At 50.1% G+C, this 26037-nt stretch overlaps 1 protein-coding gene across 16 annotated transcripts in view; it reads right to left on the reverse strand.

Moving 5' to 3' along the window:
• The window catches only part of USP19 (ubiquitin specific peptidase 19), a 41833-nt gene that overhangs the window by 1388 nt on the left and 14408 nt on the right, over window positions 1-26037 (reverse strand). For 3 of the 16 annotated variants that reach the window (XM_083723087.1, XM_083723086.1, XM_083723089.1), the window contains 23 exons: window positions 25718-25851; window positions 23984-24358; window positions 21340-21592; window positions 20231-20387; window positions 20023-20094; window positions 19148-19263; window positions 18500-18714; window positions 17133-17331; window positions 16883-17016; window positions 15477-15635; window positions 15237-15347; window positions 14761-14871; window positions 14249-14350; window positions 12393-12533; window positions 12124-12242; window positions 11854-11991; window positions 10772-11178; window positions 10088-10198; window positions 8636-8852; window positions 7869-8021; window positions 7025-7188; window positions 5087-5271; window positions 1613-3249 (listed from right to left, as the gene is read on the reverse strand). In XM_083723087.1, the coding sequence (XP_083579213.1) occupies window positions 3031-3249; window positions 5087-5271; window positions 7025-7188; window positions 7869-8021; window positions 8636-8852; window positions 10088-10198; window positions 10772-11178; window positions 11854-11991; window positions 12124-12242; window positions 12393-12533; window positions 14249-14350; window positions 14761-14871; window positions 15237-15347; window positions 15477-15635; window positions 16883-17016; window positions 17133-17331; window positions 18500-18714; window positions 19148-19263; window positions 20023-20094; window positions 20231-20387; window positions 21340-21592; window positions 23984-24358; window positions 25718-25851 (3992 nt within the window). In that variant the 3' untranslated portion in view covers window positions 1613-3030. Of the gene's footprint in view, window positions 1-1612; window positions 3250-5086; window positions 5272-7024; window positions 7189-7868; window positions 8022-8635; window positions 8853-10087; window positions 10199-10771; window positions 11179-11853; window positions 11992-12123; window positions 12243-12392; window positions 12534-14248; window positions 14351-14760; window positions 14872-15236; window positions 15348-15476; window positions 15636-16882; window positions 17017-17132; window positions 17332-18499; window positions 18715-19129; window positions 19264-20022; window positions 20095-20230; window positions 20388-21339; window positions 21593-23983; window positions 24359-25717; window positions 25852-26037 lie in introns of those variants that run through there. The other 13 variants (XM_083723083.1, XM_083723093.1, XM_083723082.1 and 10 more) reach the window with 6 other exon arrangements.

Here is a 26037-nt window from a genome sequence, read left to right on the forward strand (position 1 = left end):
ATAATCAAAATATAAAATAAGGTAAAGGCATGTCAGATTTCCACATGTCTGGATAGGCTTGCCTAAACAGAAATGTTTTCAGCAGGCACCAGAAAGAGTACAGTGAAGTACTGGCTGATGTCAATAGGCAGAGAGTTCCCAAGTGTGGCTGCCGCCGCACTACAAGATTGATTTCTTACAAATGCGGAACGAATATTATGTGGCACCTGTTAACAGTGGCAGGTCTGCAAATCAAAGCAGAAGTGGACACATGAGATAAGGCAATCTTACAAGTAACCTGTTGTCAAGCTGTTAAGCACTTTATATACCAGATAATGGTCCGACCATGACAAGGGAATGCATCATTGCCCACCTCCTTGGTCCATTCCTCTTATCATCACTTGGAGCAAAGACTACATCAAGAATGTGCCCTGCCTGATGTGTTGGGCCAATGACCATGAGAGAGAGCCATGGCTGTCAAGAGGTCATGAAGTCTTGAGCCAGCTCAGCAGCAGTCTCTGCATGGATATTGTAGTCATTCCAACACCTCAACCAGCCTGATCAGGGAGGCTGCTGGGAATCGGGGGCGGGGGCATTCTAGAGACCAGCAGCATCCCAATCTGTCTCTAGCCCAACACTGGGGGCAAACCCTCTAAGCCTTTCCCAACACCAGTAAGTTTTATGGCAAAGGAAATGGTGCTTTTATGGACAGTAAAACCACTACCACCCTCGATGCCCCCAGTCTAGCCTGGTGCAGTACTATTAACCAGAGGGACCCATCCAGCTCACTCACCCAAGTTTCAGTAATGCAAGCCAGATCAGTCCCTTCAGTGTGAGCAGTTACAGCTAGTCTTATCAGTATATTGTTCAATTAAGTGGCACAAATAAACATGGTGTCTGGTAGGCAGGCATCTAAATACGAACTGGTGTTATGGAACAGTCAAAGCTTAGGAAATTTTAGGAAGAAATCAGTATTTCTGAGTGTAATACATACAAAGCCTTACTCATAATTCTCTCCTGCTCCAGGCTTGAAGAGTCAGCTATCCGCCTAGAGCCGGGTCTACTTTACACAAAACTGCCCCACCACCCCAAGAATCGTGTGCCAAGATAACCTACACTCTGTGACCCACATATAATAACAATAATAAACATAGTTTGCAAAAGGGCATGTAGCTAGCGCATCCTACTCCTGCAAATAATGGGGAAGGGCAAAAAAGCTACCCTAACCAGTGACTTGAAATCCCACTGAGCTCCTCTTCTACACATTTCACTATACATTGCCCATGCGCTTCTGGAACTCTTCTTTGAAGATATCCATGCTAATAACTGGTTTCTTATTTTGCACAAACACTGAAACTCTCAAACAGCAAAGTGAGCTTTGCACCAAACTACAGAACACAGAGAGCTACAGAGTCATCGCCACCAAAAGAATTTATCCAGTACTATTTCGCTACAATTCAACGAGCGGCCCAACCAATTCCTTGGTTCCCCTTTGTGAACCAGTAGAAACAACAGCTAAGACTGGGAGCCAGCGGGAAGATATATGTGTGGACGCGCAGAACCCCCATTAAATTTAGAAATCAGGTGCTGAAAGAAAGGAGCAGCTGGGGAAAGAAAGGAGCCCATCCATATCTCTTTAGAACAGCTTAGGGTTTATTAAATACAATAAATAAATACACAGTGAAAGCTTTCCCACAGCACAATGCAATGCCTTTATCCACCCAGCTGGCAGAGGATATCTTCCTTAGGGTCGGGACGTCCTCACCAGAATTGCACATGGATCAGGCTGTGCTCTTTGGCACTGGTGCGGCTAGAGACTGCCCACTTCCTGGGGCACAGCAGGAGTACCAGCACTAGACAGCCTGAAAACTGGGCACTGGAGACAAGGCCATATCCCTTTCCCTCCCTGCAACGAAAGGGAAGGAGGTGGGTGGGTGGGGGAGCCTCTCTGAAAAGTGCTGGGAAGAATGTGCAAGATGATGTTAAGAGTTGCGTAATGTTTATGAGTATAATATTAACAACAAACAATAATGACACACAAACCAAGGAAGAGGTGTCGCGAAGAATAAGACCTGGGCTCTAGGATCACAAGCTCTCTCTTGCATCTGGCCACAGCCAAGAGCCTAAATCGGGGTACTCAGGATTGAACCTGCAGTCAAAGAGGCACCAGAGGGATCCTGCACTGCACTGGAAAAGCCACACAGCCTGCAGGGCCAGATTAAAAGAACACGAGGCCACACGACTCTGACGCCAGAGACACACTTCTGTTTCCTCGTGTGCACGCAGACATTGCCTAAGCGTTCAGAAACAGGTGCGGGAGCTGTGAGGCATGTCAAAGTAGTGTCTTCTCTTTAGCTGGGGCCCTGTGCTAAAGAACATTTAGCTGAACTGTGGTCTCACGTCTCGGTAGAAAGATTTGTAAGATGCCAGAAAACAAAACAAAAAAGATGATGATGCAGTTGGCTGAAAGCCAACACTATCCTGGTGAGGGCACCTAATCCAACAATATTCGGAAGAGTCAGCAATACATTCTCACTCCCTCAAACAATGAGGGAACAGATGCCCGGGGACTTCTTTTCCACCCTGCCTCGAAGCACGTCACTGATGCCCAACTGGGTAAGAGGTCACAACCTTCAACTACTAGGCACATAGGGCAGGGGGCAGCTGTTGACCCAATACAGAGGAGGAATCGCAAGGCAGGGAGTGGCCAAGACCAACAGATTCCCATCCAGTTAGAGAGACTAACGTCTGTAGCTCTGTAGCCTCTGCTGGAGTTCACAGATGTGATTCACGCGGGCCAAAGTCTTACAAGGCCGCAGTGCTTTAAAGGGCCTTTTCCCAGTTGCCAATCCATGTGGGACACGGGCCAAGCAGGAGAGAGCAGGTCCTAGACTTGAGGGCTTCTTGATGGGGAGGCATAGGGCTTCTTCTTGCACCCACCCTGGCAGGGAGCATCCAAGGCCTTCGTCACAAAGGTGTAATTGGAGGAGAGCCAAGGCTGAGGCGAGTGAGCTACCCTCCTTCTGGGTGCCGTTTCTGCTGCTGCTGCTACTACCTCCAGCGGGTCTGATAGATGAGTGGGTAGAAAACATTCAGTAAGAGTGCCACAATGGCAGCCATGGTGCCCAGGACAAAGTATCGGACACGGCCTTCATCGGGACAGTCTGGGGCGAGGTGCCTTGTTCTTCGGCTGCAAGACCTCCAAGGGCTCCTCATCAGCCTCCTGGCAGCTTCCTCTTCAGCCTCCAGTTCCTGCCAGAGCAGAGAAGCCTGCGATGTGGAAACCTGGGTCAGCACTTGGTGAGAACACAGCGGCAAACCCCTCAGTCACCCACACGCTGCCCTGCCCCTGCCCGGAACAGCCTGCCTGCAAGCGCACCTTTCCCACGGCAGATCTCTCTGCCGCGGCCCCACAGATTTTCTGCCCCCCCTCGCTATACAGCTCCAGTAGTTCAGATACGGGGGCCTCCCAGGGACAGAGTGAGCAGCACAAGCCACAGAAGGATGGGGGGCAAGCGAGCCCCAGCTTGTCAGAGTAAGGCATCCATGCTGGCTGGCTGGGGTCAGAGCTCTTCCCCCCCTGTCTGCAAGCGTCAGCACCAGCTCAATCCTTTCAAAAGACCCAGTCACCAAAGTCATCACAGCCCAGACTTCCTTGTATGCGCAAATGCACTGGACCATTCAGCCACACTGGGTGAGAACACGAGGGTCATTCATAAACAGCCAATCGCAGTTGAGCTTTTGCTGGTGACAACATGAGGATCTGATGGCAGGCAGTCACATCCAAGCGCTTGCAGGTGGGAACATGAGGATCTTTCGGAAGGATGACAGCTAATCAACAGCTCAGCTTTGGCAATTGAAAAAACCATGAGGAACATTCAGAGATGGCAGCCAATCATAATCACTCTTATTTCTTTTTTTAAAAAAACCACAACAATAACGACACAGTTGCACAGGAGTTAGTTGCAGAGTAACCAGTCACAGACCAGCTCTTCCACGTACAGAAAAATCATTCAGACCAGTCAGCCAATCACTGTGATTTCCTAGATAGAGGTTTAAAGGCGGGCAGAATCTGTCTTATCTTCCCCACTCCATCCCTTGGGATCTGTGCACAGGGGGTTCCTGCTGCTTCCAGACCTCCCGTATTCTAAAGCTGGTTGGGGAGGGTGATGTTTTATAGCTGGTTTGAGGCGCCAGTTTCGCTGCACGGGTCAGCTGCCAGAGTCCACAGGCACAAAGGGAATCTTGGCTTAAGGCACACAGGCCCCTCTGGCAGCTTCTCTGAATGGATCAGTCTGCATCCTCTCCTCCTGAGTAGGCCATGTGGTTCCAATCGGTCTTGGCTTGCTGGGCAGGTGGCCAGGGGCAAAACACACCGCCCAGCTCCAGCAAGAAAGGGCAAGAACAATGCGGCCTGCCCCGCAGCACAGCCTCGGAGCTTAACCCCTGCCCAGGAAGCTGTCCTGGGCAAGATGCCACCACACCACATGGCAGAACCCCAGGAGACGCCAGTGCCCCCAACCCAAGTGCACACTGGAGGCTCTCGTCCAGGTGGCTGGCATTGCCTCAGAAAGCAGTGCTGGCCTTCCGCCTCCCCGGTCCCTACCATGTTAATGGCTGGGAAAAGAGTCAAGGGGAAAGAGAAAGGAGAGGCTTCCAAGGCAACAGGAGCGCCGAGTGCACAGTGCTGGAATCACCTTGGCTCCTCAGGAACCATGGCATTGCCGTTTCTTTGGCACCATTCCCTCATCAGCTTTATTTTGAACGGGACTTGCTGCTGTCACCCACAACTCTGAAGCCGGCACCCTCCATATTGAGGGGATCTTTCCCCCCCCAGCCAATTCCCCCCCCCACCCGCAGGCGCCTTCGACTCAGGGTAGCCTTCCTGTTCTTGAGAAGGGCCTCTCTGTTTCTATCAAGACCTTCCCCTGACAGCCTTGAGTGCTTGTCATGTTTCCAGGACACAACTGTTGGAAGGAGGCCCACAGCCCAGCCAGAGCCGTGAGGGGGAGCCAGCAGTCCCTTGGCTCCTCAATCAGCAGTAGCGAGGCCCGTTAGCAGGCCTGTCGAGGCGGGGAAGACAGGCAGCTCCCCCCAAAGCCCTCACCTGATTGGCTGCTGCCTCGGCAGATGGGGCCATGTCGGCCCGAGGGTCTGAGGGATGCGGTGGCCCCCGTGGGGGTCTCTCCACTGGAGAGTTTCGTCGGCGGTAGAAGAGCACGTAGGCGTATCGTGTCACCACCTGGCTTTCATCCACTGTGGTGACGGTGCTGTCATCAAAGAGCCGCCATCCTGTGAAAGGGGACAGGCAAGGGATAAGCACACCAAGTTCTGTGACCCACTGATGAGGCAACACTGCCTGATCCTCACCTGTCCTTCACTCTTGCAGGAAGACAAGCACAGTCTCCAGGTCTCCCACACATCAGGAAAGAGCTACCCAGTGCACTCACCCAAATTCAGCCCACAACTTACCAACGTAGTAGCTCCCACAGCCTTGCCTTGCTGTCCAATGTGCATTCATGGGTGCTGCTTCCCTGGCAGAGGTTAGCAGACTTGTGGGGGATTTTGCAAAGATGCCAGGACACCCCAGAATTAACTAAGAGCGATGAAGCCGGCAAATGGGATCCTGTCACTATGTGAACCTATGAAATGTTTCCCCACCTACATGGACACTCTCTAATACTATTGTCATATTCACAAGTCTTAAAACGACTATTTATTCTTCGGTGTATTTAATTGTCGAGGGCAGCATGTATTGGGGATTCATCAGATTCCCTTCCACCAAATCCCGCTGTCAGCAAATTCCCAAGCAATGGGAAGAACAAACTGACTGGAAGTTAGGAGGGAGAAGGGAGTGCAGGGCATGGCAGCCCTATTCCCATGAATGACAAGGTCGTTGGCCCACAATGCCTACATGTCTACAAGCCATGAGTGCCAGAACGGGATCTCATTTCTTGAAGTAAAAAGTAACCAGCTACCAACCCTACTGGTCAAGACTGCTCACATGCAGAACACAGAAGAAGAAAAAGATTCTGCTTAGAAAACACTTCTATATAATGTGACTCAATAAAATAAAATAAAATAAAATAAAATAAAATAAAATAAAATAGTCGTACCTTGGATCCCAAACACCTTGCGAGTTTAATATTTTGGCTTCCGAACGTCACAAACCCAGGAGTGAGTGTTCTGGTTTGCAAACGTTCTTTGGAACCCGAATGTCCAACACGGCTTCCGATTGGCTGCAGGAGCTTCCTGCAGCCAACTGGAAGCTGTGTCTTGGTTTCTAAATGTTTTGGAAGTTAAACAGGCTTCCGGAACGTATTCTGTTTGACTTCCGAGGTACCACTGTATATCCTTAAAACACTCAAATTAGACCTGCTTCCCAGAGTCTTCCAAAATCCTACAGTGTGGCTCTAAATTCAATCTTGAAAGGCTGAGGAAGCAATAACAAGTATTCAGAACAATCTCCCTGGAACTTACTAGTAATAATAATAATAATAATAATAATAATAATAATAATAATAATAATAATAATAATAATATTTATTTATATCCCGCCCTCCCCAGCCAAAGCCGGGCTCAGGGCGGCTAACAAAAACAAAACAGTACAAAAGTACAGTACAAACAACACTCTAAAATCATTCATTATAAAATTGAGGGGTCCAGCTCTTTTTGACTGTGCATGTGCAACACTGCATCAAGACCTCCCATCATAAAGGAGGAAGGGCAGTGATTTTTCTTTGCAAATGAATGGTGGAGGCCAAGCTGTGCTGAGCAGAAAGCCTAATCTTGCCCTAAATCCTACTTAAAATGTGAAGCAAGCCTTCTCCTCCCTTGCACCTGAAACATTCAGCACTGACTATGGAGGAAGACCCTGCTACTTCCTCATTGATGCCTTATCAAAGCAGCAATGAGTGCCCTAGCCAAGATCTTTTCCCTTGTGTAGGTCTCTGAGAAGATTCTACATCAATGGCTGGAACTTGGCTAGACAATCGATGGCTACCAGACCACACGAAGCTCCCCCCCCCCCGCCCCGGTAACTCACCCACATCACTGCGTTGGCTGTTCTTGTCACTGGGCAGCCGCGCATAGGCTGTGTAGTGTCCGCCAATCATGCCCCCGTAGTGGTTGATAACTGCATACAGGTCATACATGGGCAGCTGCTGCTCATCCTTCTGGCCAATGCAGAACTTGCTCAGGTCCAAACTCCTGGGGACAGAGATAGGAATAAGGTACACAGCTGTCTTAACTTGTCCTATCTATATGTGTTTCAAGGCAGGCAATACAAGAAGTCTGCAGATTGCTTTGAGAAGTGGGCTGAGTTCCCTATCCCAACAAACTAAAGACTGGGGGGGCGAGGTGTTCCTAGCTTGCTCTGTTCAAAACGGGCAGATTTCAGAAGAGCAGCCACTGGATCAAGTTTACTTAGCGGTAGCTTGAGCCTACTTTCATCAGACACATGGTGGATACACATGCACCACAACGGAGGACCTAAGGATGCACACTTGACCACCACATGCATCTGATGAAGCAGGCTCTCACCTGTGAAAGAGGAATGTGCTGCGGCCTCAACATGAAGGCACCACCAGCCTATGCTTCCTGCCCCTCCCGAAAGATTTAGCCCAACTTCAGTTCCGCCCTCCCTTTCAAACAACAGGGTGGCCAATTAGGCTGCCTCCTTGCCACATGGGACGTAAATGCAGAGAAAAGGGTTGACAAGCATTGCCTGAGCATACAGAGAGCTAAACACCCTGGGTGCTAAGACAGGGCCCGGCACTGCAGCCACATCGGATCCAGGCTTGGAGTGGAGGGAGAGGCCTTCCGTGCACTTTCCTGTGCGAAGTCCAAGTGGGAGCAAAGGAACACAAAGCGCAGCAGCATCTCCTCACCGCACTGGGAAATCCACCATGTCGTTGATCTTGTCTCTCCAAATAAAGCTGCGGAAGGAGAAGCGCTTGAGCTGTATGATGAGGACGTTGGGCAGGCGCCACAGCATGAGCTGCTTGGATGCCTCGCGGTGCTGCTTACATTTCGGGCAGTACCTGCGCGGCGAAAAGGGGGGGGGGTCCTGTTAGCTTCCTTTGCTGCCAGTTCTGCTCTTTACCAACCCGTTTTGCCGCACTACGGAAGACCAAGGCATCCTGTTTGTGTTTCTGAGATGAAAGGGTTTAGAAACAGGCTTTGATCACAGCTGCAGTATGCAGCATTCAGCTGATGGGAGAATGTGAGCTCTTTAATTGAAAGAAGGGGGCTTCCACCTGACATGGTTTCAGAGAAGAACGTGACTGTATTTGGGACACGCTGAAGCATGCCTGAGGAGCCCAGGAATTCAACAGAACTCTCAGTCCTCTTCAGCCCCTCCACAAACTCCCAACAGTTCCTACTGTGCAGTACTTGACGGCCATCTGTCTTAGATGCTTTAGCTGAGATTCCTGCATTGCAGAGGGCTGGATCAGATGGCCCTTGGCCGTCTCCTCCCAATTCCATGAATCTATGATCCTAGTATCACTTCAGTGTTTGGAAGCAGTAACCATTTCCCAGCCTACAAAAGCTGCAAATCTGAACCCCAAAACTAGCTGCACAGTGTATACGTTTCACAGACACTTTGGGATCCTGCCTATGGGGTTGTCCCTGCCCACAGAGAACCCTTTCTTACCAGGCCTCCTCTGGGGCTAACACCTCTGGCTTAGTGAAGAGGTTGAGGCACTGCTCCAGGGTGAAGTGTCCTGCCCTGGCTGCCTCACTCGCAGAGCCAGGATCCTCTACGCACTCCAGCTCCTTGGACTCTACCAGAACAAACTCCTTCATCCTCTCGTTGTTCTTCCAAACCAGGGCCAGAGAACAATCATCTGTCAGGTCAAGAGGGACATCTCCTGCAAGGATATGGAAGTTTACAGATGGTGCTACTCATCTAAACACACCAGGCCAAAAACAAACACCAAAGAAATAAGAACCAGAGCAGGGGTAGCCAATGTAGTGGGGCCTCCAGCAGTTGTGGACTGAAACCATAATCAGCTCCAGCCCAGCAAGGTCAATGGCCTGGAATTAGGGGAGCTGTACGCCATAACTTCTAGAGGGTGGTCATATTGGCCACCACCAAACTAGGGGCAGTCCGCCTTTCTCCTGTTTAAGAACATAGAAAGGGTGTATGGAGCAAGAGACATGAGAGAAGAGGGAGGCAATTCCTTATCAAAGGTAGTTTCAATTCTTTGTGAGCAGGAAGATTTGCAAGCTTGTTCATAGCTCACCATGATCCTGCAAAGCAAGTTGCTACTAAGCCCAAATTTCACATGGATGGAACTGGGGTCAGGCCAAGGAGATTACTCCACTCTCAAGTCACCCAAGCGGAGCTTGCAGCCAAACATTCCACTAGATCACATGCTGGCCCTCCAAGTAACGGATGGGAAAGCCACCAAGGCCGCTTAAAATGAAAGACTGGGTGTAGGAGTGTGGGGACAGATACCCAAGACAAAGCAGAAAAGGAACAACTGCAGGCCCCATTGTCTGTTTTTGCAACTGTGTAGCATAGGTCAACGTCAACTATGCTGGAGGAGGAAAAGCCAGGAATTCCAGCTCCAAGGACTGTACTTTCCTCCCCAGAACCTGTGCTCGTTTGGCACTCCTTCGGGTGGGTTGCTTGTATCCCACACAAATGTGGTAGTGGGAACCTTAAATTAGCATCCTGAGAATTGGGACTGGCCCAAGGGCAGCTGAATTCTAAGAGAAGTCATCTATGGGACAAGACACCCAGCTAAGATTTTCAGCAGCCAGGTTCTTGGTGCCTTGCATAGCTTCTTATCCCTTCCCCATAGCTACCATAAAGATGTGGAATAATAAATACAGGTCTGTATGATTCACACAGATAGCGGATAGCAACCTTTTGTGCAGAGTGTGCATAATTTTAGCCCAGGTGAGACAGCCCCAGCTAGAGCTGATCAGTAGCATACATGCATTCCTTTAGGGGCTCAACAGCACCTTGCATTGGGTAAACAGATTAGATCTATCACCACAGAATATCTCCCTAAGCAAGGATGGGGCCCTCTCAAAACGCCAAGCCAAATGTTCCAAGATAGCACTGCTTTCAGAACCCTGAGATTTTAACCCTCACCTTTGTCCTCCAGCTTCTGCTCTTTGTTAGTGGCATCAATTTTGTTGATGTAGAACTGGGTAGCGTGGGAACTCAGCCCCTCAGCCGGATGCTGGTAACCTGGGATGGCAGCTGTAGGCAAGCAAGGGAGGGATGGTGAGTGGCAGCAGCTCAGCCGGCAGCCCCTTCTTTCCTCTGCTCAGCCACCCTATCCCCCTGTCCACAGCTGGGACAGCATTTCATCTACAAAGCCATGGAGATGGCTGGGGTCTTCAGGAACCGCACAAAACACAGGAAACGGCCCTGCATCAGGATATTCATATTTGCTTCTTGTCATCTGTGTTATGTTCTGCTGCTTAGAAGCCTCCACCCTACACAGCATGAGGCATTTGGAATAAATTGTTTTCCTAATCCCACTTTTGGCTTTTGGGGAACAACGGGGACAAAAGCATTTAATAAAGTTGCTTGATTTTATTATTTTGATTCTCCTCCTTCCTTCTTTGGCTTCTGGTATCTGAGAGCAGAGGCTGTTGGGAAATTTGCCTGCTGCCTACAGAGCTCCTCATGCAACAAGCAGCCCTAAGGAACGCTGGCGTAACAGCCGTACCGAAAAGTGGTGAGAAACCCCTTGGGGAGGCAGACACCCAAAGTAGCAGCCGGTGTAGGGTGGGGGGCTTTAAAGAAGGCCCATTCAGATTTGCCTACCTTCCGGCTTGGGGAGTCTCTCAAAGGGCCCCTCCCTTTCCACAAAGCTGTCAGCCCGTGTGTCCAGGGAGGGCTCGGAGAAGCCCGAATCCAAGCTCAGCCCCGAGCCTCTTCCTGCGGGGACCTTGCTTCTCACAGCGCTGGCGTCCCCCAGTTCCGGCTGCAGCTCAGGGGCCGAGAGAGACGGCTGGGGTTCCTGCGGCAGGTGTGGGGCCCTGGCCCCATCTCCCGACTCCATGGCGGTGGAGGCCTCATCGGCGGCAGAAGCCGCGGCGGCGGCAGACGCGACTGTGGCGCTGCTGCTCCGGGCCAGCGCCTCTGGCTTCTCGGGAGGCTGGTGCTGCAAGCCTTGCTCTGGCGACATCCTGCCCACCTGGAATGGCGGCTGGAACACGCTGACCGAGTACCTGAGCAGGGAGAGGAAAAGCCGTCCGCTAAGAGGACAAAAGTAGAGACATCACCTTGCCAACAAAGGTCTGTATAGTAAAAGCTATGGTTTTCCCAGTAGTGATGTATGGAAGTGAGAGCTGGATCATAAAGAAGGCTGATTGCCGAAGAATTGATGCTTTTGAATTATGGTGCTGGAGGAGACTCTTGAGAGTCCCATGGACTGCAAGAAGATCAAACTGATCCATTCTTAAGGAAATCAACCCTGAGTGCTCACTGGAAGAACAGACCCTGAAGCTGAGGCTCCAATACTTTGGCCACCTCATGAGAAGAGAAGACTCCCTGGAAAAGACCCTGATGGAAAGATGGAAGACACAAGGAGAAGGGGGTGACAGAGGATGGATAGTTGGACAGTGTTCTCAAAGCTACCAGCACGAATCTGACCAAACTGCAGGAGGCAGTGGAAGACAGGAGTGCCTGGCGTGCTCTGGTCCACGGGGTCACGAAGAGTCGGACACGACTAAACAACAACAACAACAAAGAGGTCACAGCCTGTCTGAAGAGGGAATGTGCTGCTAGCACTGAGGAAGGAAATGGAAGCTTCCTTGCTGCCTCGGCCAAAGCCTACAAAACGAGCCAAACAGCGGCGGCTGGCCAAGCGCCCAAGAGCGCTGCCAATACTCCGGCTACCTTACCTCGCGTAACCTTCCAGAAGCTGGGCCAGCCGTGCATAGGTGAGGCGTGACTCCGGCACGCTGATGAGGAAGGGGAAGCCAATGTTCTCAGGGAGGCACAAAGCTTTGTGGTCGGGCCAGTGTGTTTTCTGGCACACTCTGAAACACAAACACAAAAACAGTCTCATGCGGAGGGCCGAAGGGGCTCGACGCAGCCACCCCAGCCCAGCCTGGGAGCAAGAGACAGCTCTCGGCTACGGAGAGGGTGAAAAAAAAGAAGTGGCGGCTTACACATTGCAATAGCCGACACGGTAGCACCGAGTGCAGCGCTTCAGCTTCTCCTCTTCTGACTGCTGCTTCTTCTGACAGGCGGCACATTTGGTGATGGGAACGCTGGGCACCTGAGGACGCTTAGGGGAGAGAAATTGCCCGCTTAGGGTGATTGGGAAGAGGTGGCAGGACAGAATGTGTAGGTTTCACCTTGAAAGCCTAAGAGCTTTCTTTTCATCTCCTTCTCATACACCTGTATGGAGGGTGTAATGGCAGCTCCTGGCACTTACCTGTTGGACCTGCAGCTCCACCACACGCTCCTTGGCCAGGTCTGGAGAAAGCACTTCGAAGCACAGCAGGAGGTCCGTGGGGGAGACCGTGTCCAATGAGTGCGAAGGCAAGAACATGCGGTGGAAGCGGTTCTTGATTACCTAACCAAAGGAAAAAAGGGAGGTGAAGTCCAGCCCAGAAGATGCCCTTTCCTCCCTCTAGTTTCACACATAAAGGCAAACTTCAGGTTCTGGTACAATGTACTTCTGACCACCAGGTGCTTGGGTTGGGGTGTGGTGTGGGGCAGAGCGTTAACCAGGGGAAAAGCAATTTGCTCTGCTTCTGAGCTTCCCGGGGCATGTGGACTGTCCAAGATGGAACAATAAGCTTGGCCTGGATCCAATAAATAAATCAAATACTGAACAAGCAGGGTATGCAACAAATGCTGCAACAAAATGTTGTGGTGAATGGTGCACCTGTTCTGGATTTCCAGCTGGCCAGTCAGGCCCCACTCCAGGATACTCAATTTTCTCATCTTCCTCCAGTTTCCTTTTTTCCTCCAACAGCTGAACAGCCTTGCCATGCCCACTGGGAATGCCAAATCCTCAGAGCAGTTCTGAGTGCACACCCTAAAGTCCTCCCCTCCCCATTTCAGTAAAATTCCTCCAACTCTGCTGATACCATGCACATGTTTCTACACTCACACATGGTGCTATTCTGGCTACACAAGGATCCACCTGGAAAATGTTCATCATTACTATATAGGTTTGTGCTAGTGGCAGTAAAGCCTCATTAGAACAGCACTGTGTCAGGATGAGGACGGAGTGGGGTGGCGAGACAGACAGACAGACATAGTGCTGCTAAAAAGGGAGGTGGCGGGGGAGGAACCAGATCCTTTGTGTGTGAACAGAATAGGAGGGACTCTCTAGGTTGAGTCTTTAGAGTCCTAGCTTAGCCTGGAACAATAATACAGTCTTAGATTTGGGGCGTAGGGAGAATTGAGAACTTGCTGGTAGGAGGAAGAGGAGGAGGAAAAAGGAGATGAATTTGCAGCACTTTTCTCAGAAGCGGGAGGTATTTGCAACTCAGGTTCATGCAACGGTAGATACATATGTTGCAAGGATCCAGTTTAGTCTAATTCCCTAACTGTAAGCATATGGGAGGAATGGGGAGTGGCTAGACCATCGTTGTCTCCATATGCACCCTCCATATGCTCATGACAATTCCCGCCCCCCCTTGCTCCATCCAATAAACAGGATTTTGGTCCAGGTCTTTTCCTTAGTAGACACTCCAGAGTTTATTCCTGGTGATGCCTAGTACAGATTAAGTCTTGAGTGCAGCACCATTTGCTCTGTGGTTAGCCTTTTTTTATTTTTAAGCAAGAAACATGTGTGCATGTACAGTCCCAGTGTAATGCATGCCACAACTACTGAGGTGGATGTGGGTGTGCACACGCAATACATCATGCACAGCCTAGTGAGAGGTAGGGTTCTGTGTTGATGACACTCAAATGAAATTCTGGAGGTTGCAGTAAGGGATCCCAATGAAGTGGCCAGACGCGAGAGCAAAGGCAAGAAGCAGAGCCAAATTTTGCATATTGATTGGAATTTTTCTGCCAAAAACCTTGGCTGCCAGGTCACTAGGTCTCCTGTACACATAGTGGCTCCCTGGTACCTGGGCAGCCACAGCCAGGGGAGATCAGCCAAGCCTTGTGTTGTGAAAAGGGCATGGCATCCACAGAAAGAAAAAGCTCCAGAGGTGATCTGAATGCCAAAAAGCTTCCATGCAATGAACAAGCCTCACTGCTGCTAAGAATCCTTACAACCACAATTTCAGGAGCATTCAGACACGAGAAATCAGCCGGACCGCACCTCACCTCAGCCAGGCGCAGATTATCAGGAGTCACTCGCACGCTATGGGACACAGAGTCTAGCACCTCCATGGCAGTGGAATTCTCCTTGCTGATGCTCACCAGGAACTGTTGGAAGAAAACATGTGCTGGGGTGGGTATATCAGGGTGTGTATCCCTGCCAGTCTTCCCCCACAATCCCTGGTCTCATTAACATTTACTCCTTTGACAACGTAATTCCTGAACTGCACCAGGTTTACCTCATTGGGTTAGCCAACCAATCAAAGCTGTACCCGTGGTGTGCCTGCGTTCACATGCTCTCTATTGCAATTTAGACATATTTTGAGTTGAAGCACTTGGAACCTGCCCCCGACACATATTGCTTTGCCTCTCAAATGTTATTTTCGCTGGTATGTCCCGCTGAGTTTCAGAAATCTCTAAAGCTCAAGGCCACTCGTGACGTAGACACTATTCTGAAGGTGTTTAGAGCACAAGATAAAGGGATTCAACCTGGGCAGCTGGGATGCTGCTGCTCTTACCTTAACAGGTTTCTTGTGCGGTTCCTTGGCAAAGTAATAGACCGTCAGCACTTTCTGCTTTTGGGGTAGGGGGACTGGCAAATAGAGGAAGGGATCAAACGTGATGGACACCTGCAAGCAATAGGATGTGGCAGTCAATCAGCACCCCCTGGACATAATACATAGTGCTGGAGGCACTGGCAAACCCCAGAGATACAGAAATGGCGAGTCTGGGGTCAGAGGGCAGCAACCAAAGGAAGGAGGCAGCCTGGTAAAGGTGTCAGTACCAAAGGATCACCAAAGTCCTTGGCGGCAGGACACATGGACCGTGGAGTGGAGGATATGGTCCAAGCTGGTGAATAATCCCTGTAAAATGAGTAAATACCACCTCCCACCAAGCTAGTGGAGGAAAAGCAACTTTAGATGCAGGCCATGTTGCCCCGCAGCAGGATCAGAGCTGCAAAGCAACCAGGAAACCCAAAGAGTTGGCACACTACCTTTGAACACACAGGGCACACTAGCTTGGACTTGTACTGGCCCTGGAACAGGTCCACGATGAAGGAATCGTTCCTCATCTTGTGCCTTTTCCAGGCCTCTTCAGCCACAATCTAGCAGTCAAAAACAAGTAAACAGCAGTGAGGGGTGAGCAAAGGTCCTTCAGGCTCAGCCTAGCCAAGGCCTCCCAACTTCCATTGGGCCATTGTATATATTATATATGTGTATATATAAAGACTTGCCTCATCAGGTCGTCCATCTGAATCTACCGTTTCAGTGTAGGGCTTGCTGTGAATGCGGTTCAGGTCCTCATGGAGCCCATCCAGCAGAAAAGCCATGAATTCCTGGGCATCGTGTTGAGCATAGCCTGTAAACTGGCTGGCCTTGCTGGCCACAATCGCCTGCAGGAAGAAAGGAGCGTCATGAAGAGCCAGGCGCCTGTACAGCATGATTGGAACGAACGTTCTGCCAGATCAGAGCAAACGGCCATCTAGTCCAGCATCCTGGGTCGTATCCAGCTAAGCTCTGCTCAGAACAGACCCAGAAAAATTAATGAACCTAAGTCCATCAGTCATGTCTATTGACTTCAATGGGTCTACTAGCATCAGATACAATCTTCTCACAGTGCCAACCAGGTGCCCAAGGGAAGCCCACAAGCAAAACCTGAGGACGGCGGCACTCTCCCCACTTGCAGTTCTCAGCAAATGGTGCTCCCCTTGTCCTCTCAGGACTGGAAAGAGTGGCAAGTGCCAAGTGAGAGGTGAATGGGCTCAAGAGCTATATGGATAAACAGTAACTACCAGGACAAGTAGCTTCAGAAGTGTGCACAGTCCAGATTAAGGTTTCCTAAAGCCCAGAGGCTTCCTGCTTGAGAATCTAAATGGTTGCTGGTGGCATCCACCGATCCAAAATCATTTCCAGCCAGAAGGCACAAAAATGGTTTGGGCTTGCAAAATTTATCATTATTAAGCTTCCAAGTAATAAAATGCCCTTTATTCCAACACACAGGGGTATGTGTGTGTAGTTTTTATACACTGCAACCCATGAAGGGATTGTGTGTGTGTAGGGGTGTGTGTGTGTGTGTGTGTGTGTGTGTGTGTGTGTGTGTGTGGTTTTTATACACTGCAACCCATGAAGGATCCCCCCTGGGGAGCACTGGCCCACTCTGTAACAGGGACAGCAGAAAAAATTTGCTTTCACTGCCAACAGTGCTCCCCAGAACAGCACTTTGCTTGGAGCATACAGTAAATATAAATACACATGGAAGAAAGCAAATGACACTCTTGTTGTTGTTGTTGTTTAGTCGTGTTTGACTCTTTGTGACCCTATGGACCAGAGCACGCCAGGCACTCCTGTCTTCCACTGCCTCCCACAGTTTGGTCAAACTCATGCTAGTGACGCTCTAGTGGAAACTATTGGAAGGGGATTAAAGCTGTTCCTGCCCCCTAACGACCCCAAGCAGCTCTCTGAGAATCAAGCTTGCTACAAACTGCACAGCCCAACCCTAAGCAGCTTCTTGGTCGCAAGCACTGGGAACCTGCCTCAACTACATAGGCATGCATGGACACACACAAACACATGGCCTCCTGCTGCCCACTTGGCCTGCTCATCCTCTCAGCCTATATATGCTTCTGCAGGGATACCTCACCTTCAGCTTGGAGGGCTGGAAGGCGTGGTGTGTGCCTTTCCAAAGCGCCCTCAGCAGCACTGCAAAGCCGATAGCCAGGCGCCCCCCAGTTCCCAGGGGATTGTTGTAGTTGATTTCGGACTCGAAGGAGTGATCTACAGGGGTGTAAGTGAAAGAGAGAGAAAAAGTGATGGAAGGTGGAAGGTGAAGGCCAACCATGGTACGCACAGAGACAGGTCCAGCCCCGTTCCCACTCTGAGATGCAGCTTACCATGAAAGAAGTCCCGCAACTCCCGGGTGTTGGAGAGAGACTGGATAACACTGTTCATGAAGCAGGTGTTGCCCAGGTTCACCAGCCCCGTGAAACCCGGCAGGCAGACCTTCTTGTCCTCCTCCTCCTCCTCTTCCTCCACGCTTTCGCTGCTGACGGGGCTGTGAGTCATGGGTGGGACCATGCATGTTGGCTTGGGCTAGAGGGGAAGACACTAACACAGTCAAGGAGGCAGCTTCCATTGGTTGCCAGGCTCTCTGTCTTGCCCAGAGTTTCCAGGCTCTGCATGCTGGATTTCTGTGGTCACCACCCCACTTTCCCCCTCCTCTCTCCGGCACAGAAACCCAGGCCTTGCTCACATTTAACTTTTTAAAAAATCATTCATTATTCATACACAGAGCAATCCCCCCCAAAATGGCTAATCCACCCTAATTAGAAGATCACATAGATGCTCTTTGTTCACTGGCATGGACAGCTAGAATCACACCCATATGTGGAGGGTTCAGCCTTATCAGTTGCATACCCCCAATTACCTGCTGCTGGAGGTACCGCCCTCTGTTGTTTTTCTGTAGAAACTTCCCCAATGGATTTTACCTGCCCACTGTCAGAACACAACTGCTGAGATAAGATGCAAGACCCAGCCCAGCAATTCCTAGGTGCATATTCTGCATTACTTTTGATTTTCCTTTAACTAATGTCACCCAGTGCACTTCCCACATGCTAAAAGCACACACATTCTCTGAATGCCGATCCTTATGTATCCAAAACAGCAACAACTATGCAAATCATGAAGGCACCCTGACATTTAGGGGAACCCTGAGATTTGCAGAAGCGCAGAAAGTGCTTTTAACTTGATGGCAACATTCCTTCCACCACCCCCCATGACTGCTCACATGTGCATTCATATGTCCAAGGAAGTTATTAACAGCCTTAGTTCCAGCACTACCTCCATCTTCAGAAGTTTGACTTTTCCCATACCCCTCCTGGCTAGGAAGGGGAAGAAGCAGGTAGGTAGAGGTGTGTGTGTGTGTGTGTGTGTGTGTGTGTGTGTGTGTAGTAGAGCGTGCTTTGCTGGTGACAAGCTCTCTGCCTCAACTTGATGTAAGGTCAGGAAATTTCCTCGCACTCCCCCTGGTTCAGAGGCAGTGCAGGAAATGGCCCTTCCCTGAATGGCTCCCCTTATGCTGGAAAGGAGAAGGTCTGGAAGGTGCAGATTCAGCTGGCTAACAGCCAGCCAAATCTCCACCTTCAGGCACCAAATAGAAAAAACAGCCATAGGGCTATTTCCATCCAAACAGCAGGAACACATTGTCCCACCCACAAGCAACATTTTGTTGCAGCTCCTCACTCAGGCCAGGAGTTCTCACCGAGGGGACGAGTGGTTCCTGCTTCACTGGCACATGCTCCGTCACCGTCCGAGCGGCTACGCCGTCCAGGCTGCTCTCCTCTGCTCGCGGCTTCTCCTTCTCTCCCACTCGTGCCTCCTCCTTAGTGGACAGCGGGTGCTGGTTACTTCCAGGTTGGCTTTTATCCAGGGGAGTAGGGCCTGTTGGCATGGCAACCTTCGCACCACCCACTGCACCTTAAAAAGGGGGAAAAGTGGGCTTGTGGTTAGCAGCACATGTGCACTGAGAGGTGAGCGGCGTGCTCTTCACTGCGCCAGCGCCAGGACGGGAGTGAGCCCGGCTGCCCTTCCTTGCTTAAAAAGAAACGGTGGGGAACTTGTTCTGGATTCCAAGCAGACATCAGAGCATCCATCCTCATTCACACCCTCCATCTAGAGCTGGTCCTCTCCCCAAGTAACTGATGATCTCAACATCCCCAGCCAACAACCGCATTCATTTCATACCATTTCTGTAACTCCCTTCATCAGAGGATCATAGACAATGGTTTACAATCACAAGGCAGTTCACAAACAGTAATACTAATAAGAACATCTGACGCTGAAGCCCCAGCATCCTTGCCAAACCTCAAGAATCCCAACAAGGCGAGCTCACAAAAGTCAAGGTGCAGACCTCGTGCGGCAGGAGCCTCGAGGCCCCCCCAGCGCTGGCTGTGCCGCTTCTTCAAGCAGATGTCGATGCGAGCAGGGGTGAAGTTGTACGTACACTGGTCTGGCTCTATGAGGTTCCTGCAAAACAAGGCAACCCAACCAGGGATCAGAGAACAGGAGGCGTAGACCTAACCTAAGGATGTCTGGGCATCACAGAAGAGCATAACTCCCAAAGTACTGTGCTCAGCCCATTACATAGGAAGGTGGGAGGAGGGGGAAAAGCTTCTCCAAAAGGGACCCCACGCTAAAGGTTGCCCACCTTATTACAATTTCTGGCAAATTGGGCTCAGGCCACTGGCACTGTTGTGTCCATGTGGCACAGTAAGGAAAGAGGGGACGGGAGAGTGTACCCACTTCTCCAGCGCAGAAGTAAAAGTGGGAAGTAGCAATCCAGCTTGCACAAGTTCACACGCTTTAGACTGGGCTGTCCAGCAGTGTGTGATCAATAAAAAGGTTGCTTCTTGTGCCACAGAACAGAAAAGTGGGTAGGAGGCTTATTTAGATTATGATGCAGGGACAGCCTGGCTGTGTTATGTCTGATTGCTGGTGTGTATTAGCAAAACAAAGCCATAGCAACTGACGACAAAAAACCCAATTTTTAAAAATCTACAATATCGTCACTATGAAGGGAAGAGATACCTGAGCACCTCTTTTATCCAGTGTCCCAGGCCTGGACCCCCAGTGTAAAGTAATATACATTGATTTCTAATACACTAATTCATAGACCTTAATTCAGAAGGGAGAGGAGCTGTGTCAGATTGGTGCTGGATGTGCAGGTAGGGAGGAGCAACAGAAACACTGTCTAGACCATTAGTGTGGAGAAGGAAAGTCTTATACCTGAGTTTCACTTGCCACCTGAATACTGTATGAGAGCCACAATCTGGATGCAGTCGCAGGAAGTTGACATCACTGGAAAGAGAGAAAGAAGCTCAGGCAAAAGAGACAGACAGGAGCCATCCCTTCCCCACTGCCAATCCCAGCTTCCTGGCAAAGTCCAGTTCTGGGAAGGAAAACCACTTGGCCTCTGAGCCAGGAGTCGCCATACCTCGTCTGGAACAACAGTGTGAAGTCCTGCTCCCGAAAGAGCACCCTGGACATCTCCTTGTGAATCTCCTTCACATAAACGTGCACCACCATAGAATCGTTCCCTTTCTCATACGAGTCGTTCTTCACGAACGTCAGGTTCACTGTGGGCTCTGGTTCTGGGAGGGGGGGAAAGCAAAGGCAATGACAATAATGACAGTAACAGAGGGGTTCTGAATAGCGCCTCTGCACCATCCTCAGCAATAGCAAGCCAGAGAAATGCGACCTGGGATCTAGAGAGCCCAGCATGTGACCTAAATTCTCAAATAGGGTTTGTCTCTTGGGGTCAGGTAGGAGGAGTTGGAAATAGATCAACCAGACATTAGTCTGCAGAATGCACTGGAGCAGCGTGCACTTGAAACGTTAAAATTCAGCGTCCAAAAATTAAATTATGCAACTTAATATACCTTATGCAAATTTACATAAATTGTTTCGGCTTCTGCCAATCACAAAGAGCAGCAAAGAGCTATGCAGAGCACAAGACCCACGTCTCCCTTGCCACTGCGAACAATTACACTGTTCCACTCCTCTAGCAATTTCTGTGATTGGCTACACAATGCCCGGTGGACACATCATATACCAAGCTGGATTACAAGTCCATCTAGGCTGGTGTTGTCCACTGTGACCAACAGTAAATCTCAGGCAGAGGCATTCCCAGCCATGGCCTTTCTTGCTGCCTCAACAATTTCAAACCTAGGCTAACATCTTGTTCTAAAAATAAAAACAGAGCTTTTCAGGATGCTGAATTCTCCACCCAATTCTGATGTAAACAGTACAAAACATAGCCCTTGTCGAATGTTACTGACATTGCATATTTGTTATGGGGGGGATCAATAAAAATTACATATATATATAATATATATATATACACATATATATATAAACAGAGCCCTTGTACACAACCAGTTCTTGCCTAATAACAACAACAACAATTTTATTATTTATACTCTGGCCATCTGGCTAGGTTTCCCCAGCCACTCTACTGAAGGTAGGTCTCACTGCTATTTCATAGACCAATTCAAACCATTTCTTAAATGGGTGAGCATGCAGGAACCCCATCCCCTCCCTCACCATTAGCAACAGCCTCAAGGGCATCGTTGTCCTCGGACCAGCCTCTTTTCTCAGTGTCCCTGGATGGCGGAGAGGAGGAGAGGCCTTCGCTGAAGGCAGATGCAACTTCTGGTCCCTGTGGAGTCTCAGAGGAACTGGCTGGCTGTTGAGCCCTCTTCTCTGGGCAGGGCCGAAGCTGGCAGGGCAATGAGTCTGCAGAGACTGGAGGCAGCTGCGTTTCCACAGGCACCGACACCCTCTCCAAGTTGTCAGCCTGGCAATGTAGGGAGAAGAGAAGGCACAATCAGGTGCAGCGATAGCCACTGCAAAGCATGTAACCCGAGGCATGCCACAGCGACCTTTTCCTATAAAATTATGTGACGTATGATTAATAGAAAAGAACAAAGATTGCAGCTGTAGTCCATGGCGCCTCTATGGGTGAATATCACCAGTGTGCAACAGGCACCTGAGGGGTGGAATGCAATTCTTAAGGGAGGTGCCAAGGACACCTTTGCAACATGCTAACACAAGATGCAGTTGAACTGGGAGACTCTTAATACCACCAAAAGCAGCGATTAGGCAAGTAGCATAGGAGAACTAAACAAATCCAAGGAAACGGACACTGCCTTTAGTGAAGACTGCCCTTCCTAGGGCATAAAGGTAAAGGTAAAGGGACCCCTGACCATTAGGTCCAGTCGTGACCGACTCTGGGGTTGCGGCGCTCATCTCGCTTTATTGGCCGAGGGAACCGGCATACAGCTTCTGGGTCATGTGGTCAGCATGACTAAGCCGCTTCTGGAGAACCAAAGCAGCGCACGGAAATGCCATTTACCCTCCTGCTGGAGCGGTACCTATTTATCTACTTGCACTTTGACGTGCTTTCGAACTGCTAGGTTGGCAGGAGCTGGGACAGAACAACAGGAGCTCACCCCGTCACGGGGATTCGAACCGCTGACCTTCTGATTGGCAAGCCCTAGGCTCTGTGGTTTCGCCCACAGCGCCACACGCGTCTCTTCCTAGGGCATAGCCATACCTTAACTCTCATTTGAATCCCGTCAGGGGTATAAAATAGTACCGTATTGGCCCGAATATAAGACACACCCGCAAATAAACCACACCTTTAAAATTCAAGGCTTATTTGTGGGTATGGCCCGCCTCCTGGCTCTACCACCCTGAATGAGGGGTGGGCAATGCCTGGTTCTGAGCGCACTGCACGCCTGCTTCTGACACTATTGCTTCCTGCCACTACCTTACCAAACCAGCGCCAGGGGAGGCTTGGGAGTGGTGGGCAGGCTGTGTGCCGTTGCCCCACGCTCCCAGGCTGCTTCTGGGGGGTGGGGGAGCCATGCTACTTTGCCAGGAGCCTTCCCCCTTCGTTTTGACAGCTTGGGGGAGGCTTGGGAGTCGTGAGTGGGTGGCATGCCATTGTCCCGCACTCCCGATGGCCCTCCTGGGCAGCTGTTTCAGCAGCAATATCAAAAGGTCACAAATTAAACCGCACTTTCATCTTTTCCGGATCGGAATTTGGAAAAAAAAGTGCTGCTTATATTTGGGCCAATACGGTAATAATAGTAATAGTAATAACAATAATATGATGCTAGGAACGAATGCATTCATTCGTTTTCTGCCCTTTTGCTTCATTAAACACCTGGAAACGGCTTTCTGCACAGTAGGATGCAGTTCAGTACTCGTAACCATTGCTGCACCACAGCTCTTGCACTACAGCAAGGGAATACTGCATCTTAATCTAGTAATTGTAGCAATCAGAAAGGGTGAGAAAGAGAAAGCACCAGCTCAGTTTACCTACAGGCAAACTTGGTCATTTCAAGCCCCTTCAGCAACAGGACAAGTGAGCCTCTTGGGTGGGAAAGCTGTTAAAACTTGGAAGGCTCAAGTGAAATGCCTGTTCTCAAAAGTGAGGAGGATAGCAAGCCACAAAACAGGGGCCACGAGTCACGAACTCCATGGAGACATCTTGGCAGGACTGGTCTGAGAGGGAGGAAGAAGGGCTTGGAGCCTGACGCTGGAAAGGGGCCAAGCAGTCTTGAGAGTATTCAGCTGCATGGCAGGGGGAGGGGCCAAGTGGTTTGCTGGGAAGAAGCACCACCCCAATGCCATTGGATGGCCCATCTGATTTGGCCTCCACTCTGCCTTCAGCTAGTGCTTCCCTACTCCAGGGGGGGATGTCTGAACCTAGGTCGGACAGTTGAGCAGGCCGCGCCGACCTGTTTTCCAGGGACATGGCATTGGCCACACAAACAGTGCCCACAAAGGAAGAGTCAGGGGGCCGTATCACATGTTGACAAAATGCCTTAGCCTTGTATCTTGGAGTTCTATGTTCTGAACTCCAGACATGTGTACCTGCATCTATGTTTTGACCACGCAGTGAATTTTAGAACAAGGCCTTTGGGAATAATCGAGGAAGAATTCCAGTAATGTGTCTACAAGTGGAAGCAAGGACGGCACACCTGCATTTCTGATGAGCATCCCAGAATCTCCTCTCCACAGGGACAGACCACAGAGCCAAGTCTGCCCTTTCTTTGACTGACAAGTCATTTGATGGGAGGAAGGGTGCAGCCTGTTCCCTTTGCCATAAGGCTCAACGACAAAAAAGCAGCAGCTCCCAGCCTTGAGCCATGCACACCCCTCTCCCCCCGCTTCTCACCTTTAGGTCTGGTGGGGCATCGCCTTGGGCTCCCTTGTCATTTCTTGGGTTGCCGGCTTTCCCACTGAGTCCTGTGCTCCCCAGGCCGCAGCTGTTTCCTTCCTCCTCGGACAGGCTAGTTTTGACATCCACTGCCCTTTTGGCACTAGGGCCAGCTGGCAGTCCTGGACTGGCTGGGCTCTTGCCTCCTGCAGCCTCGTTCCTCCCAGAGCCTCGCTTTGGGTTGGAGGGCTCCCGTTTGCCCCTGGATGGCTCCGCTGTGCTGTCAGGCTGGGGCTCCTCAGGCACCTCCACCACAGAAGGGGATTTTTCCTTGCCATTCTCCTTACATGCAGGCCTCTTCGTTTGCTCCCTTGAGCCATCCTTGCAGCGTTTCTGGAACAATTTTTTTAAAGGCTAAAAATTACTATATTGAGTTAGGCTCCTTTCAGACTGAGCTTAATGGATGCAGCCAGACATACACTTGATCTGCTTTTTGCATGCTGGATCAATTCCATTAATGGGGGGCTTGTAGTAGTTTGAGTTATTGGAAGCCTGCTGTGACATTTTTGAAAAGGCGCTCTGAGGATAACATCACTCAGATTTAAACAGAACAGGACACCACAGAGCAAATCCTGAGGTGGGGTCCTGAGTGTTGCCTGGTACAATTGTATCAGATCAATTTCAATTATGGCAGCCCAATGATGGGGGCAGGGTGCTTGTAAGGGTTTGAGTGATCTGCTATTCTCTCCACCTTCCCTGTAACAGCTTATAAAAGCTAGCCAGGGAGGTATGCATGGATGCGTCTGTTGCCCTTAAGGAGGAGGTATACCACTGCCACTTTAAGAGGAGCTCCCCAGTTCCTTAAGTATTGAATAGCTATTGCCCAGTTGAAAATATCCCCTTTGGGGGCCAGTTGCTCAAAAGGGGTGGGGAGAAACAACTTGCAGGCATGCTTGGGAGAAATGGGTTATCTAGAGCCATTTCGGTCTGGTTTAAGGCCTGGGATTGGGACTGAAACAGCATTAGTCAAAATGGTTGTTAGAAAAGTGTTTAGGGTGCGGGTGCAACTGTTAATTTTTCTTTACCACTTGGTCTCTTTTGACCATGGTATTCTTTAGGACTGACTCTAAGGGTCAGGAGCTGGAGGCACTGTGTTGCAGTGGTTCCACTTCTACCTACAGAGGCACGTCCAGAGGGTGGCAATGGGGATCCCCTGCTTGGTGCCACAGGAACGGACATGTGACTGTGGAACTCCCTGCCTCTGGATGCGCACCTAGCCCCAGCTTTGCAGGTATTAAGAAGACACACCAAGGCACAAGGTTTTGTCCACACTTTTGGAAATGTTTGATTACTGTTAAGGATTTTACCAGCTGTACTGTTTTAGTGATACATTATGTATGTATGTATCTTACTGTTGTATTATGAGGTAAGCCACCTAGAACCTTTGGTAAAGGGCAGGTAATAAATGTGTTTGGTAAGTAATAAAAATAATAATAAATGTGGCCCCTTTGCTTACAGGAAACAGATTTAGGCTGGCCATGGGTAACAGGTTGGGGACTGTTTGCCCAGAGTCACAGCAGGTGTTTCGGCTCCCTGGAGTGTATCACTGCCGAGCCAACCCTAAGATTCCAACTCTAAGATTCTATGAAAAGGTAGTCCGGCTCTCATTCTACCTATCCTTGCTGGTTTCAGAAAAGGCTGAGCTACGGAACAAAACCCCACCTGTACGTTCAGAATAAGGCGGAATCTTACCAAAAGTGAAGCCCACGTGTGCAACGGGATCTTCTTTTGTAGCACCAGCTGTAGGATATTGCCCTTCTTGTACTGGACTTTGCTGCAGGAGCTCTCAATCTCCGCAAATAACTGGCAGCTCCACTCACGGCCATCTAAGGGTGGGGGGTGGGGTGGAGATAGGGCACATACAACAGTCTTTCGGCTGCAGTTCACTCCCCACTCCCCCCACCAATAAGACAACAGAGAGGCAACAGCGAATAGTGCATTGAAGGCAGAAGGTCCTAGGTGCAACCTCTGACTTCTCTAGTGAATGCCCCTCAAGAGATCAGGAATAGCCT

Source organism: Podarcis gaigeae, assembly GCF_964106915.1.
Source record: "Podarcis gaigeae genome assembly, chromosome: 2".
Classification (NCBI taxonomy): Eukaryota; Metazoa; Chordata; class Lepidosauria; order Squamata; family Lacertidae; genus Podarcis; species Podarcis gaigeae.